This window comes from Macrobrachium nipponense, chromosome 7 (assembly GCF_015104395.2).
Source record: "Macrobrachium nipponense isolate FS-2020 chromosome 7, ASM1510439v2, whole genome shotgun sequence".
Taxonomy (NCBI): Eukaryota; Metazoa; Arthropoda; class Malacostraca; order Decapoda; family Palaemonidae; genus Macrobrachium; species Macrobrachium nipponense.
The window spans coordinates 112,139,474-112,154,961 of NC_061109.1; the positions used below are offsets into that span (position 1 = coordinate 112,139,474).

Below are 15,488 nucleotides of genomic sequence, written 5' to 3' on the forward strand. Positions count from 1 at the left end.
AGAGTCAAGGACAATTATGGAAACTGCGAGAAAGTTAAATAAATCGACAGGTTTAAGTAATGGCCCTAGGAGAGCTGATTAACAGCTCTCTCAGGGCTGGCCCGAATGATTAGATATTTTTTACGTGGCTAGGAACCAATTGGTAGCCCAGCAACGGGACCTACAGCTTATTGTGGCATCCGAACCACACTATATCGAGAAATGAATTTCTATCACCAAAAATAAATTCCCCTGATTCCGCTTTGGCCGAGCAGGGAGTCGAACTTCGTACCACCGGATTGGCAGCCGAGCGCGAAAACCACTAGCCCCGCGAGGAACTACGGAGACTGGAGAAAGAGCATGAACTTGATTATCTATGGCGGCAAGGGAGGTTGGTGCCATCAGTGCTCCCAACACAGTGCACTGTAAGCATTACTTAAAGTTCCTTGCAGTATTCCTTCGGACCCTAGTTGCACCCACCTTCATTCCTTTTACTATACCTCCATTTATATTCGCTTTCTTCCCCGTTTACTTTTCACACTCCTAACAATTGTTTCATAGTGCAACTGCGAGATTGTCCTCCTGTTACACCTTTAAGACCTTCTTCACTCTCAATTTCCCTTTCAGTGCTGAATGACCTCATAGGTGTTAGCACTTAGCCTTTGTCCTAAACGTTATATTCCAACTCCAATTCCTTAATATCCTCGGATCACATGCGCTTTAATTCAGTGTGGTAAAATTTCATTCCATTGGTTTTCTAACTGATTTTTGTATTTTTTGACAGTCTTTCATAACATAATCTAACCTTACTTATCCTAACCTACACTGACATACGAAGTATGGAGCCTTCTTCCTGTGGCTGTTTCTATGGTTGTAACTGGCGCATCTTAGCTGAAGAGATCCTGCCCTCATCAGCTAATAGGAAACGGTCATTAAAATCTGACTTTGCGGTTAACCGAGTTGATGTCTGCGTGTGTACGTGTGTGTGTGTGTGTGTGAGTCATAGCCAGCTATTCCTCCCTTCTTATCCCTTAGCCCTTACACCATCTGTCTGTATGTCTGTCTAACAGTCTGTCTATCGAAATCAGCTCGTACCTTAGAAAGATGAGAAAACGATCACACATTGGAGCAATGGCAATCAGCGTTCGATTAACCATTAGTCAAATACGGAGAGATTCAGTAAGTAACGATTAGTTACAGCTGATGATCTTTCCCACCGTTATCTTTACATTAAGGGGTCGGTTGCCTGATGCGCCTTCTCCGCTGCCTTCTGTCAAATGCATCATCAGGCATGGTTTATTGTTTGGCAAAGGGGGTTTTTACGACCGCATGACCTTGCCGTCATCAACCACAGTTATTGGCAGTGGGCTTAGCCTTTTACTAAAAAGTAATACTGCAAGGCAGCAGCTGTCCTTTTAGTCGCTTTTTACGACACACAGGACCTACGGTGGTAGTATTCTTACACCTTTAACACAATTCTCTTATTTACAGCTGATGATGATAGACTGTAAATCACTTTCTATCACCCAAAGACTAATCGAAGGTTTGGGAGCAGCATATAGCAATTGGGATATATATATATATATATATATATATATATATATATATATATATATATACACACACACACACACACTGAGAGAGAGAGAGAGAGAGAGAGTTGGGTAGAGATGAGTCTATTCAGGGAGAGAACAGGAGAGAGAGATTGAAATGTGTGGAATATTTACACAGGAAACTTTCACTCCAACGATTGTTTCCGAGTTGAAAGTACCGTTACTAATCGGAATTGTTGAACTTTCTCTACTTTCTTGGTTATTTTATTTTATTTTTCTTTCCTTGACGTAAACTAAATGTGGATATCCATATCTAACATCACAGTAAAAACCAACCTTATGTTTGCTCTCTGGTATGACTCACACTTGTAAATCACTCCTCGCGTTGGGCCTTCCACGCTAGTTTTCGCGGTCCATACATCCCGTTCATTTTCATAGTTACCCGGGCTCTTTTGCGTCAAAAGCCTTCCTGTGATGGTCGTTGGTTCAGAAGAGGGACAGTAATAACCATCCAATGCTGCGTACGTGACCAGTTTGCGCATGCGCCATGAGCGGTGATGCGAAGTTCATGATTTTGAATAGTTTCTTAGAAGCTTCCTTTGCCCCTATGTAAAAATAAAAATTATAATATTTATTATTATTGTTGTTAATTATATCAATAATGATAATAAAAGTATGACAAGTAAATAACAGAAACAATAAAACACTAACCAACAACAGTTGGTAATGTCATTCTTAGTCGCATGTTATTGCCTAGTTGAAGTCAACGCAAGAAAGACGATAAACTCAATGATAGAAATAATTAAAACAACAACAAAAGTTTACAAGTCTTTCATTCTCAGTCGCATGTCATTGCACGGTTGAAACAAACACACAGCCAACTTACTAAATAGTAAGGCGTTCAGATCCACATACCCACATACCGTCATCGAAGCCGTTGACCTTTGGTGTTTCGTAACTGAAATATGTAAATGATCCGTAATCAGAAGCAGCGATAATTTGTCGCTCGTGTGATACGTCGTCTCTTTATTGCTAAGGAAAAGGACTTGCTGTTGGTCATATTCTTATAGTTTGGACTCGGTCACCTGGATTTTCTCGCTGTTGTTGTTGTTGTTGTTATTATTATTATTTTTTTTTTCGGTCTATCACAGTCATCCTTCTTCTTCTTCTTCTTCTTCTTATTCTTATTATTATTATTATTATTATTATTATTATTATTATTATTATTATTATTATTATTATTAAGAAATTCAGTTTCGTGAAAACAAATTGTTAAAAAATATCCACAATTATATATTGAAAATATATTTCTATGTAAAAATAGAGAACAAAGACTTTCGAACACCTGAACGGTGTTGTTCCTCATTAGTGTAACGTTAAAATGTAATGAGGATAGTTTCCTCCCGAAGAGCATCTAAAAAGGTTGGCGGGGCGAGAAAATAACAGCCCATCATCGAAGTGCTGGTGCGTTGTGCCAACCTCCTCGATCTCCGAACCTGTGAAGTTGCTCCTGCTTGCACTGCATAGGTGCCATAGTCGGAAACATCCACAGGGACGTCGGCTATCTGGAGAGAGAGGGGAAGAGGAAGCAGAGCATCAGGGTTCACATGATCAACGTCAGTTTTAAGATTAAAATCTTTTAAGTATTCCTTGGCAATGAAGCTGTTTATAAAAGGGTCGTCATTAGCAAACGACTTATTATCTTCAAAAGATATTCCCATGTTTATAGCGGCGCCTTCAACTAAACTTCTCACGTGAGAATCGTCACTTTTAAAAATAATTTGTGCACCTTCCAATTGATTCTGTGGTCTAAATTAAAACTATGAGCCACCAAATATATTTTTAAATTATAATTGTGGATATGTTTTAACATTATTATTATTATTATTTTTTTTTTTTTTGCTCTATCACAGTCCTCCAATTCGACTGGGTGGTATTTATAGTGTGGGGTTCCGGTTGCATCCTGCCTCCTTGGAGTCCATCACTTTTCTTACTATGTGTCCCGTTTCTAGGATCACACTCTGCATGAGTCCTAGAGCTACTTAGCGTCTAGTTTTTCTAGATTCCTTTTCAGGGATCGTGCCTAGTGCTCCTATGATTATGGGTACGATTTCCACTGGCATATCCCATGTCCTTCTTATTTCTATTTTCAGATCTTGATACTTATCCATTTTTTCCCTCTCTTTCTCTTCAACTCTGGTGTCCCATGGTATTGCGACATCAATGAGTGATACTTTCTTCTTGACTTTGTCAATCAACGTCACGTCTGGTCTATTTGCACGTATCACCCTATCCGTTCTGATACCATAGTCCCAGAGGATCTTTGCCTGATCGTTTTCTATCACTCCCTCAGGTTGGTGCTCGTACCACTTATTACTGCAAGGTAGCTGATGTTTCTTGCACAGGCTCCAGTGGAGGGCTTTTGCCACTGAATCATGCCTCTTTTTGTACTGGTTCTGTGCAAGTGCCGGACATTCGCTTGCTATATGGTTTATGGTTTCATTTTTCGTATTGCACTTCCTACATATGGGAGAGATGCTATTTCCGTCTATCGTACTTTGAACATATCTGGTTCTTAGGGCCTGATCTTGTGCCGCTGTTATCATTCCTTCAGTTTCCTTCTTTATTATTATTATTATTATTATTATTATTATTATTATTATTATTATTATTACTTAGGCCCTTTTTGTCGCAGGTGTTTGTGGAGAAGATGATGTTGATGAAGAAATTATTAATATTGTTGACGTTCCGTTAATAAAATCCTTATTACTATTTGTATTGCTACTGTTTTTGATACCAGGTCTTCTGTAACATATTGCTCTTTTGTATTATATATATGTATGTGTTCTTGGTATACTTTTCCTTTTTTGTATTTCATGTTTCTGATGTTGCCTTTTTATCAGTCTGACACTTCAAAGTTAACCGCCTTTGAAAGTTCTATTTTCTAAAAGGCTGTTCAATACAACCATTTCCTCATTTTAGATAAAAACAAATTAAGGAAATTACGATCTGACCTTATTATTTTCATTACGTGGCTTCGTCAAGTATCCTGAAACTATTGTTTTCGTCGTACCTTTTCATTTTTACTTCTTTAAGCCTAAATTCTTGATACCAGTTTTGTTGATTTTGATTTTGATTTCAATTTTTTTTATTGACTCAAAATACGAGTCTTTTTTCCTATTTTAGAGAAACATTAAAAAACTGAAAACTTCACAAGGACATTTCACAGGAGAAGGAACAGTTGAGGCTCACGTAACTTTGCGATGAAGCTGCGCATGCGTGAGCAAGACTCGTAAACATTTATATGAACCGGAAAGACTGACATTATCCTAGACGAGTTCACATTACCCTAAGGAGAAAATGACTTAATAATTTTATAGTCTCGTAATTGCACTTTTATTCATCTTTCCCGTCTTCCTTTTTTGGTTTTATAATCTCAGAATGGCGAGGGCGTCTTTAAGGCTCACAAATTTCCACGGTTTCATTTCAGAATAATCATGTAGGCCTAAATTCTTTTAAATCATCGTCAGTGGTTATAGGATACACAGTTATCACGATGGAGATGATATTGAGGAAACGGAACTCACTAAAATACACAGATACACAGAATGTTATTGTCCTAATAATACAAAGAAACAGGACTCACACAAATAAACATAATATTTTTGCCATAATGCAAAGAAACGAAAATCACTCAGATACACTAATACACAGAATATTGTTGTCCTAATACAAAGAAACAGAACTTACTCGAACACTCAAATACACAGAATATTTTTGTCCTAATACAAAGAAACGAAAATCACTCAAATACACAGAATATTCTTGTCCTAATACAAAGTAATAGAACTTACTGGAATACACAAATACACAGAATATTCTTGTCCTAATACAAAGAGACAGGACTTACTCAAATGCACATAATATATTTATCCTATTCAAATACACAGGACATCTTTGCCCTTTCAGAGGAGGGGAAAAAATAAATAAAAACAAACCTGGCGCATAGCCGAGTTACAGGCCAGTAGTGCAGACAACAGGAAAAGCATTATTGTCTCCTTGCCGGATATACAGTCAAGTTCACAAGCTCTTTGGAGTTAAGGCTGGTTTTCGGAGGGATTTTTTGAAGTCCCCCTCGGAACATCCTCTGGTGATATAGGTCAATTATGGCAGAGGAGGCGAATGAATGCACTGAGCGTGACGGTTGTGTAGTTGTGTCCCCTGATAAATGTGGGAAGGAATTTACGTGAATTCTTCGACGTTGTTTTGTCTGGCATTCTACAGCATTGAGGTTTATCCCTCTCTCTCTCTCTCTCTCTCTCTCTCTCTCTCTCTCTCATCTCTCTCTCTCTCTCTCTCTCTCTCTCTCTCTCTCTCTCTCTCTCTCTCTCTCTCTCTCTCTCTCTCTTTCATTTTATCTAGAAAGAATGCCAGCATCAAAGGATTTGTTTTTGAACCCAAATGGAAAATGCAGTTGATGCGTCACTGAAAACATTTAAATAATGTTGTAATATTTAGAAAAACAATTTCAAAAACGTTATATGGTCACAATTTTTTATTTTTTTTATTTTTTTAAGAATACCACCATTTTTTTTCTTAAGAATACCAGCGGTAAAGAACTGGATTCTGAATCCAAGTGGAAAATGCAGTTCATACACTATAGTATACAATAGAATTGCGATTCCGAACACACCCTGAGCCCCTAAAATTTTCAACAGTGATTGGAGTCTCCTTCGGAAAGCAGTTGAATTCGCATCTACGCATTTTTTTTCATTTTCTTTTACAGCAAACTAAAGACGCTGGCCTTAATTGAAAATCTGTACTGCTTTCATTTGTTCTTAAAAGTTGTTCAGTTTATCTCGTCAATTGTTATTACATTAGCACATGTGGCGGTAATGCGAAAGAAAAGTTCTGATCAAATCCCCGTCATATAATCCAAACACGATTGTAGGCTCATTTGTAAATCGAGATGTTGATCAAAGGACACATGAATTCTTCTCTCCGAGGAAGTAGGGTCATGGAGTTTTAGGTAAACTGAGCTGGTGAAGTTTCTTGTTGATTTGCAAATTTCATGTACAACAAACAAGTGAAAACAAGAAATTAAAAATGTCTAGAAACAAGGAGGAGGTTAAGGAATTCAGGAGCCACTTTTAAGAGGGAAAGTGGACACGATTGACTCTGGCTGTTACAGACCTCACTTAGAGCTAAAATAGATCCTGTTCTTATAATAAAACAAAATGTGCTACATTCTACAATCAGTTTCACGTGTAGACACAATCGCATGTCAGGCGAAATTGTTCACTGATAATACTGTTGATTACTGCCACATCTGTGTTTGTCTCTGTAAAGAGGAAATTCACAGTCAGTTAAAGAGTCATGAAGTAAAAAGATGATATTGTTCACATTTCTATTTATTTCCTTTCATTTCACCTCAAAACTAAGGCGATTATTATCTATCACAATCCAAATGAACTCTCATCCAGAGCATCTAAGTGAAAATGCAAAATTCATTATAATATTCTGGAACCGATAAAATCAAACGACAGATCCCCGTAGTGGGGGTAGTGCCACGCGTGCAATCCATGCGGCGCACTGTAGGCATTACTTAAGGTTCTCTATAGCGTCCCTTCGGCCCCTAGCTGTAATCCCTTTCGTTCCTTTTACTTTACCTCCTTTCATATTCTCTTGCTTTCATCTTCTAACAATTGATGCATCGTGCAACTGCGAGATTTCCTTCCTGCTTCCTGCTACACCTTTCAGCCCTTTTCCCTGTCAATTTCCGTTTCAGCGTTGAATGACCCCATAGGTCCCAGCGCTAGGTCTTTCGCCTCGACCTTATATACTATTCTATTCAACGACAGATAGAAAACCGTCATTCTAACTGTGATTAATATCGAAGATGTAGAATCCCTCGCGTGGGTCAGACAGGAAAGTTCATAAAATACCGGCTAGGAGACAGAGACAGCAGAAGAGCAGAGTCATTTTCTCAAATAGAAAGTTTGTCGCGAGGTCACTTCTCAGTGTGAGGAATGAGAGAGAGAGAGAGAGAGAGAGTGACTGCAACAGAGGTTCTGCAAACAAAGGTTACTTGTTCACGTCACAGCAATGGCAAACGTGAGAAAGAGAGTGTGTGTGGATGTGTGTCAGCTTTTATGCACCAGTTTTTTTTATCGAATTCGTCACAAAAGTGTTAGAAGCAGAAAGTTTACCTGTAAATATATTTAACTGTGAATCTGTTTCATTTCATCCTCTGGGGTGGCGCAGTACCACGTCGAGGCGTTCCTCTTTGTTTATTCGGACATTAATTGTAAAAGTGACTGAGCAAAGAGAGAGAGAGAGAGAGTGAGGGTTGATGCAGTGTAACCACTTTCACCGAACTCATCCCTGACCACTCGCCTTGGCCGCCAAGAACTCTAATAACCTTATACGCAAGGTCAGTGTTATCCAATTACCTTATCTACAGGACATGACGATGTTCAGGGACCGGAAAAGCAAGTTAGGAAAACGGAAAATAATAAAACTGAATTGTTAAACTACAAGAAGAAAATGGTACTAAACACTGGCGTGAGAACTGGAACAGTTACCGTGGCAACTGAGTAAGGTTATTTATTGCTGTGCGTGTCTGTGAATAAAAACGCGTTTTCCTTTCTCTCTCTCTCTCTCTCTCTCTCTCTCTCTCTCTTCGACGTCGGTGACCCTGGTATTTGTGACGCCAGGTAACTCACAATCAATCAATCTCTCTCTCTCTCTCTCATTAAAACCATACATTCTCACGCTGTTTACTTTATACATTACCTAAGGCTGATCGCAGCATCCCTCCGGTCCCTTGGCTGCAACCCCTTTGCTGTACCTCCGTTCATATTACCTTTTTTTCCTTCTTACTTTCCACTTTCTCCTAATCAAACCTTTACTCTCGATTACCCCTTGAGCGCTGGCCTCATTGTTCCCAGCGTTTGGACTTTGGCCGAAATGTTCTATTCCAGATGATGATGATATCTAAGATGAAAATATTTTAAGTCTGTGATAAAATGAAGAATATTATTCTCAGCTTCCCGTCCTCACCCTTCGAGAGTGGAGAGTTACAAGGATTAGGATGTCTCAAAGACTTATTAGTCCAACCGAGAGTGGAGAGTTACAAGGATTAGGATGTCTCAAAGACTTATTAGTCCAACAACCGAGAGTGGAGAGTTACAAGGATTAGGATATCTCAAAGACTTATTAGTCCAACCGAGAATGGAGAGTTACAAGGATTAGGATATCTCAAAAACTTATTAGTCCAACCGAGAATGGAGAGTTACAAGGATTAGGATGTCTCAAAGACTTATTAGTCCAACCGAGAGTGGAGAGTTACAAGGATTAGGATGTCTCAAAGACTTATTAGTCCAACCGAGAGTGGAGAGTTACAAGGATTAGGATGTCTCAAAGACTTATTAGTCCAACCGAGAGTGGAGAGTTACAAGGATTAGGATGTCTCAAAGACTTATTAGTCCATCCGAGGAGACATCGTGTGCTCACTTATCTCTGGGAACAGGTTTTGCGGTTTATTCACAGCGCCCTAATGATATTGTCTAGCTCTCTTTTAAACTCTTCTACAATGTTACTGTTTACAACTTCTAGTGGCAGGTTATTCCCTGTGTCACCAATCCGGTGGTCCAAGCGCCTCAGTGGCGTGGTTGGTATGGTGTTGGCGTCCCACCTCGGTGGTCGCATGTTCGATTCTCGGCCATTCCATTGAGGAGCGAGAGATGTGTACTTCTGGTGATAGAAGTTCACTCTCGACGTGGTTCGGAAGTCACGTAAAGCCGTTGGTCCCGTTGCTGAATAACCACTGGTTCCATGCAACGTAAAAGCACCATACAAGCAAACAAACAATCCGGTGGTCCGAAGTTCGATTCTCGGCCCGGCAAACGCGGAATCAGAGGAATTTATTTCTCGATATAATGTGGTTCGGATCCCACAATAAGCCGTAGGTCCCGTTGCTAGGTGACCAATTGGTTCCTAGCCACGTAGAAATATGTAATCCTTCGGGCCAGCCCTAGGAAAGCTGTTAATCGGCTCAGTGATCTGGTTAAACTAAGGTATACTTAACTTATTTCCTGTGTCACATATCTTGTGCGTGAAGAAGGTTCAGCGATAAGATGCGTTGTATCTCTACAGCTCTAGTTTTCGTCCATTATTTCTTATCTGAGGAGGAGGGAGAAATGGTCTGAGGAAATGGAAATGAGCTTTCCTGGCAAATCGCTTCCTCCGAGCTAATGACTCCTCTCTCCCTCCCAAGTTGATGACCTGGGCTGTCACTCCCGTATTTGCCATTCCCTAGTTCGGATTATTCGGATAAATGTTTCGTGGTTCATGATTATGATGTGAATTGGTCACTGACGGTGCAAATGTGGTCAAAAGAATTTTTTATTCTCTAAAGATTATAGAAGAATGATTGACCGTAAAGGTTGTGGCATTCCATATTTCGTATTATGATGTACATTAGTCACTGACTTGGTGTAAATATGGTCAAAATAATCGTTCATTCTTTAAAAATTTGAATGGGTTGATTGACAGGCCAGCTTGTAGCATTCAATATTTCGCATTATTCAGGTAAACGTAAATTAGTCATTGACTTCATGCAAATATGGTCAAAAGAATTTTCTATTCGATAAAAATTAATACAAGGTGATTGACATTCCGAAGTCGATGACCAGGGCTGTCATTCCAACTTGTGACATTCCATTTCAAGGATTATTCTGAAGATTAGTCATTGGTTTCATACAAGTGAGGTCAAAAGAATTTTTAATTCTATTAAAATTATGATGACAGTTCTATCGCAGTGCTTCATATTTTTTTTTATTTGTACAAATGTTGTTTCTATTATCGTATCTGGTTAATATTATCATCTACTAATTAAAATCCATTATATTTCCCTTCGTTATAGTTTTGCAGAAATTATACATAATGGACAGATATAACTTTTTATGTAGTTTTCAAAATGGGGATAATATGGTATTTAAATGATCATAATTGAATTATAATTCAAAAATGTAATTTAAGCCTTAAGACTGAAATTACTTTTTACAGGAACCGAAGAACCGCCTCAGCTATTCGGTAAAACACTTCTTGAAGTTCCTTAAGATGAACTCTGATATATAGCTGATATATAACTTCAGAGGTAAAAAAAACATGGATGAAGAGGGAACACAGAGGATGGAAGAAAGCCACGAGAAAAGCGTCAAGGCCGCGCCTGAAGGCCAGGCCAAGGACGGTGGCAAAGATATATTTAAACTCGACGAGTCCGGGGGTGTCGCCGGTGTCAAAAGCTTCGAAGACATATTGGATATCGTTGGAACAAACGGGAGATGGAATATGGTCATCTTCCTTCTCTGCAGCTTGTGTAAGTACTGCTGTCATAGAGGCACTAGCTCCTGTGGGCTCTTCTGATTATGGTGTGCGTGCAATTTCTGCCGCGTGACGCGCCCCTGTCTCAGCGCTTCGCCAACCTGTCTTTGTCAAGATCGTGGTTTCTTATTATTATACCATAGGGCGGTAGTGCCCTCATTGCAACTCGCGCGGTTCGCTGTAGGCATTGCTTTAGGTTCTATGCAGCGTCCCTTCGGCACCCAGCTGCAACCACTTTCATATCTTTTACTGTACCTCCGCACATATTTTTTTTTTCAATATGACTTTCCATTCTCTCCTAATAATTGCTTCATAATGCAACTGCGAAGTTTTCCTCCTGTTACATCTTTCAAACCTATTTACTCTCAATTTCCCTTTCAGCGATGAGTGACTTCATTGGTTCCAGAGCTTGGCCTTTGGCATAAGTTTTAAATTCCAATTCCAGTTCCGAACAACAAAATAAAACAAACAGGAGGTCACTGAATTTAATCAGATTTGAATGTCATCAAGTTACACTCACATTTCTGTTATTTTTTTTTATTTTTTAAGTTTGACGTTTATTGTAAATATTTGTTTTTCCAAGTTTCATGTTTGATGAACCTAATGTGATTCTATTACTTCTTGATTGATCTACTATCCCCAAGGTGTACACATGAATCCCTTAAAATCAACCTAATATTTCTTGTGTATTTTTGCAAAACCATTTTCCTGTATCATGAGTCGTTTAAAACCAACCTAATATTTCTTCTTCTGCATAACCATTGTACAGTGAGATTTCAATGTGTTTCACAATAACAGAAAACTGTTCCTCACGGGGTATCTCACATAACTTTGCAGCCACGTTCATGTCAACCCTCCAGTCGATAACTTACGAGTTCCTGGGCGCCACTCCCGAGTATTGGTGTCATGTCGGTCCTCTTGTCGAGGCCAATTGGACGCTGGAAGAGATTCTCGATCTTTCCCTTCCTTCGAGGTGAGTGCAAAGAGTCGTCTAAAGACTTTCTGAAAAGCTATTGTGAATGTGCATTTAGAAAACACAATATTTGGTTATTTCCCATAAGGAAAGTCAGTGTATAAATCTATGTGGATGGATATAACTATTCTTTTTCGTCAAAGCTAAAGTTCTTTTTCAAACAGGAGATTATAGATGAATTGTTAACGAGTTCATTTAAATAAATTAAGGTGGTTGATCTTAGAATTGTTAATTCTTCAGACATATGTAACTGGATAAGACCTCAGATTTTTTTTTCTAATAATTTACAGTGGTGTCCTTAGTACCTTGAGTTCATTAAGCATAAGCACAAGAGGAACAATGGTAGTCTTGTATTTTAGAGGTATATTCTAAGGCCACTTAACACTTAGAACACCAATGAAATTACTTTACATAATTTTAATAATAATATAAAATGTTAGCAAATTTAAACAGATGAAAATAATAAATTATAACCTAACATTTTGTGAATCCTAACTTTTTTTTTACTCATGTTGTAACTTAATTAAGTGACGAAAAATCTTGCAGTTCTTTCCGAACTTTAACAAGGTTTATAAATTTGTAATTAAGTAACTTTGGAACTTCTTTCCTGATTCTGTTTTCCCTGGATATCATAATTGTGCGTCATACATGCCTGTCAGTTCGTCAGAGGTGTAAGCCCACGGGTTTTCTGTATACCTAATTTCCTTCTTTCCTTCTAACAAGCTTTATAGATTTGTAATTCAGTAACTTTGGAACTTCCTTCCTTGTTCTGTTTTCCCTGGATATGATACTAGTCCGTCATACCTAAGAGGTGCCTGTCAGTTCCCTAGAGGTTTAAGCCAAAGGTTTTTCTTTTTCCATATTTTTCTCTTCTAACAAGCTTTTTAGATTTGTAATTAAATAACTCTGGAACTTCCTTCCTTGTTCTGTTTTCCCTGGATAGTAGTCCATCATACATAAAGGAATCTTATCAGTTCGCGAGAGGTTTAAAGCCCTGGATTTACTGTATCCATATTGTTATAGTCTAATCACTCTAATGTTTGTCGCACCATTTCACAGGAATGTAACAGAGCTTAAGTTCTGCGAGTACAATGACCTCAACTACACTCATGCGGCACTATTAGGCTACAAGGAGTCCATAGAGCAGATAGACATGCTGCCCACTGGAAACGGCGACACTAGACCCTGCCCCTCTAGAACCTTCAATACGAGTCAGTATACGTCCACCGTTGTCACAGAGGTGAGGCTTCGCGTTGTGAAGGCCCGTTCACACGGTCAAGCTTTGCTCGACGAACGTCAGAAGCGGAGAAACAGCGGAGTCTATATACCTTGGTTCTGACTTTTCCCGCTTCTGACGTCACATCGAGCCAAGTTCGTCGGACAAAGCTCGACCGTGTGGACGGGGCTTTACGGGCTGCTGAACAGCAAGAGCCCAATCCAGCACAAGGCTGACTGAATCTAGACAGTTAGAGGTTTTAAATTCTGGACTAGAGATCATGAACATGGAGACGTCGATCTGTATAAGCTTTCTTTTGTCATATAAGTTATTATTATTATTATTATTATTATTATTAATTATTATTATTATTTTAATGTACGTTGGCTCTAGTCATGATTTGATGGATGGCCGCTAAAGAAGAATAGATGAGGTTTGTATATACACCTCTAGGCCGAGTGGATACCGGCGAATATAAATGTGTATGCATATATATATATATGTGTGTGTGTGTGTGTGTGTGTGTGTTTCTCACATCGAGATCGAACCCAGGCCTTCCACTTGACAGGCAAGGGCACTGCCAAATGAACTTGCACAAGACATAAATAAAAGAAGCCGTACCCTTTTAAATAGGCTGGATTACTGTCGGAAAGTTGGGTGAAACCATTGGTGAAAATCGCTGGTATGTGTAAGCCTGCCCAGATAAAAGACTTAGGCACTGATACTTAGGTTCAAACTTCTTTTATGACAAGTGTGGTTCAGTTGTCAGTACACTACTTCCCTTTCAAATGAAAGACCTTGGTTAGATCCCGATGTGTCAGTAATATATAAATAATATATATGTATATATACTATGTGTGTGTGTGTTTGAATGTGTGTGCATTATTTGATGATGACATAACATGCTTGTTCAAGTACATGAAATGTATTATAAAAGCAAAGTCCCATATCTGGACTATAACAGAAGTCCTCACAGAGACGCCAGGAAGCATAGATCCTTTGTTAGTATTGTTTTAGAATAATTGTCAATCAAGATTCTTCGCCAAGGTTGATTGAATATGAAATATTGAATGACACTTTTAAAAAGATCAAATGAAATCTTGCTGTATGCTATGGCCCACATCTACTTACGAGGCTGTATACTTACAAAGGTTAAAAGTGATAATAATGTATCATTTATTAATACTACGAACTGTGCTGTATATTGTTTGTAGTTAAACAGTAAAAATATGTAATACACTCATCATTCACTGATTTAATTCCAAGAAAGAATCTGCCAACATTTTTCTGCATTGCATTATGCAACATACAAGATTAATCACTAACAGTGAAATATTGGAAGATTGTTATGTAATCAAATGACCAATTTGGAATAATCTGTTTTTACTCAAAATACCTGTGCATTTCCGGTTACGCCATCCAACTGAAAATTGCAGGTCATTTCTTATCTGAACTAAAAGGAAGAGAAAGATTATCGCCTTGATTTAAGTTGTTTGTATTGTTACTTTTACCAGAGAGAGAGAGAGAGAGAGTTTGCATTATAATACTGCTATTATCATAATCATTAGCATTCTTATCTATGTTCCTACTGCCATTTTCATCGTTATTTTCTTTGTCAGTGGGACTTAGTATGCGAAAGTCGAGCTCTGTATTCGACGACGCAGGCAGCCTCGCAGGCAGGCATCCTCATCGGGGCATCGACATTTGGATTTCTCTTGGACAAGTAAGTGACAGATATTCGACAATATCTTCTCGCCTTCTGTTGCTAAAGAATTTGACTTGGGGTCATATAAACACGAGATCTGTCTGTGTCTTTCTCTTCTGGACCGTCGTGTGACACATGTCTGCCACCTCCTCTTCCCACAATTGCTCTGGTGGATATCGGCACTTCTCGGATTCCACGGTTCAGTGACAAGCTTTGAAATTCTATCCAAGCCTCTGTATTTCCTCAATAATAAGCCTCCTTACTCTCAGCGGCAGGTCTGTTGCTTCTTTACACATTAGGTAGTCTAGCGCATTGGTCTTTGCTTGAAAAAAATCATTCAGACCCCAAAATAAAAGTAATATTCCATAAGACAAGTGTAACTATACTCTGTTTTTTTCCATCTGCCATCCGCCTGTGGTGTTTGCGTATGGTAACACTGCGTCCCGGGCTTTGCATAGTTACATTGCTTACATTCAACAATAATAATGATATCCTATTTCGAATATTAACGGTGTAATTCGCATACTGTAATTTATTAAAACACTTTTCAGTTGCAAATGTACTCCCAGATATCCTTTTATTTACCTAAAACTTACTCATAGCGTAACTATTTAAAGACCGGGACGCAGTGTTACCATACGCAATCACCACAGGCGGATGGACAGATGGAAAAAA

General features: G+C 38.7%; 2 protein-coding genes across 2 annotated transcripts in view; both read left to right on the top strand.

The window, feature by feature from the left end:
• Positions 1 to 15,488, top strand: part of LOC135217079 (organic cation transporter protein-like) — a 68,430-nt gene that overhangs the window by 37,296 nt on the left and 15,646 nt on the right. The window lies entirely within an intron of this gene.
• Positions 1 to 15,488, top strand: part of LOC135217226 (organic cation transporter protein-like) — a 31,726-nt gene that overhangs the window by 4,096 nt on the left and 12,142 nt on the right. Inside the window, exons 2-5 of the mRNA XM_064252955.1 lie at positions 10,602 to 10,914; positions 11,757 to 11,892; positions 12,952 to 13,132; positions 14,728 to 14,831. Of these exons, the coding sequence (XP_064109025.1) occupies positions 10,704 to 10,914; positions 11,757 to 11,892; positions 12,952 to 13,132; positions 14,728 to 14,831 (632 nt within the window). The 5' untranslated portion in view covers positions 10,602 to 10,703. The remainder of the gene's footprint in view (positions 1 to 10,601; positions 10,915 to 11,756; positions 11,893 to 12,951; positions 13,133 to 14,727; positions 14,832 to 15,488) is intronic.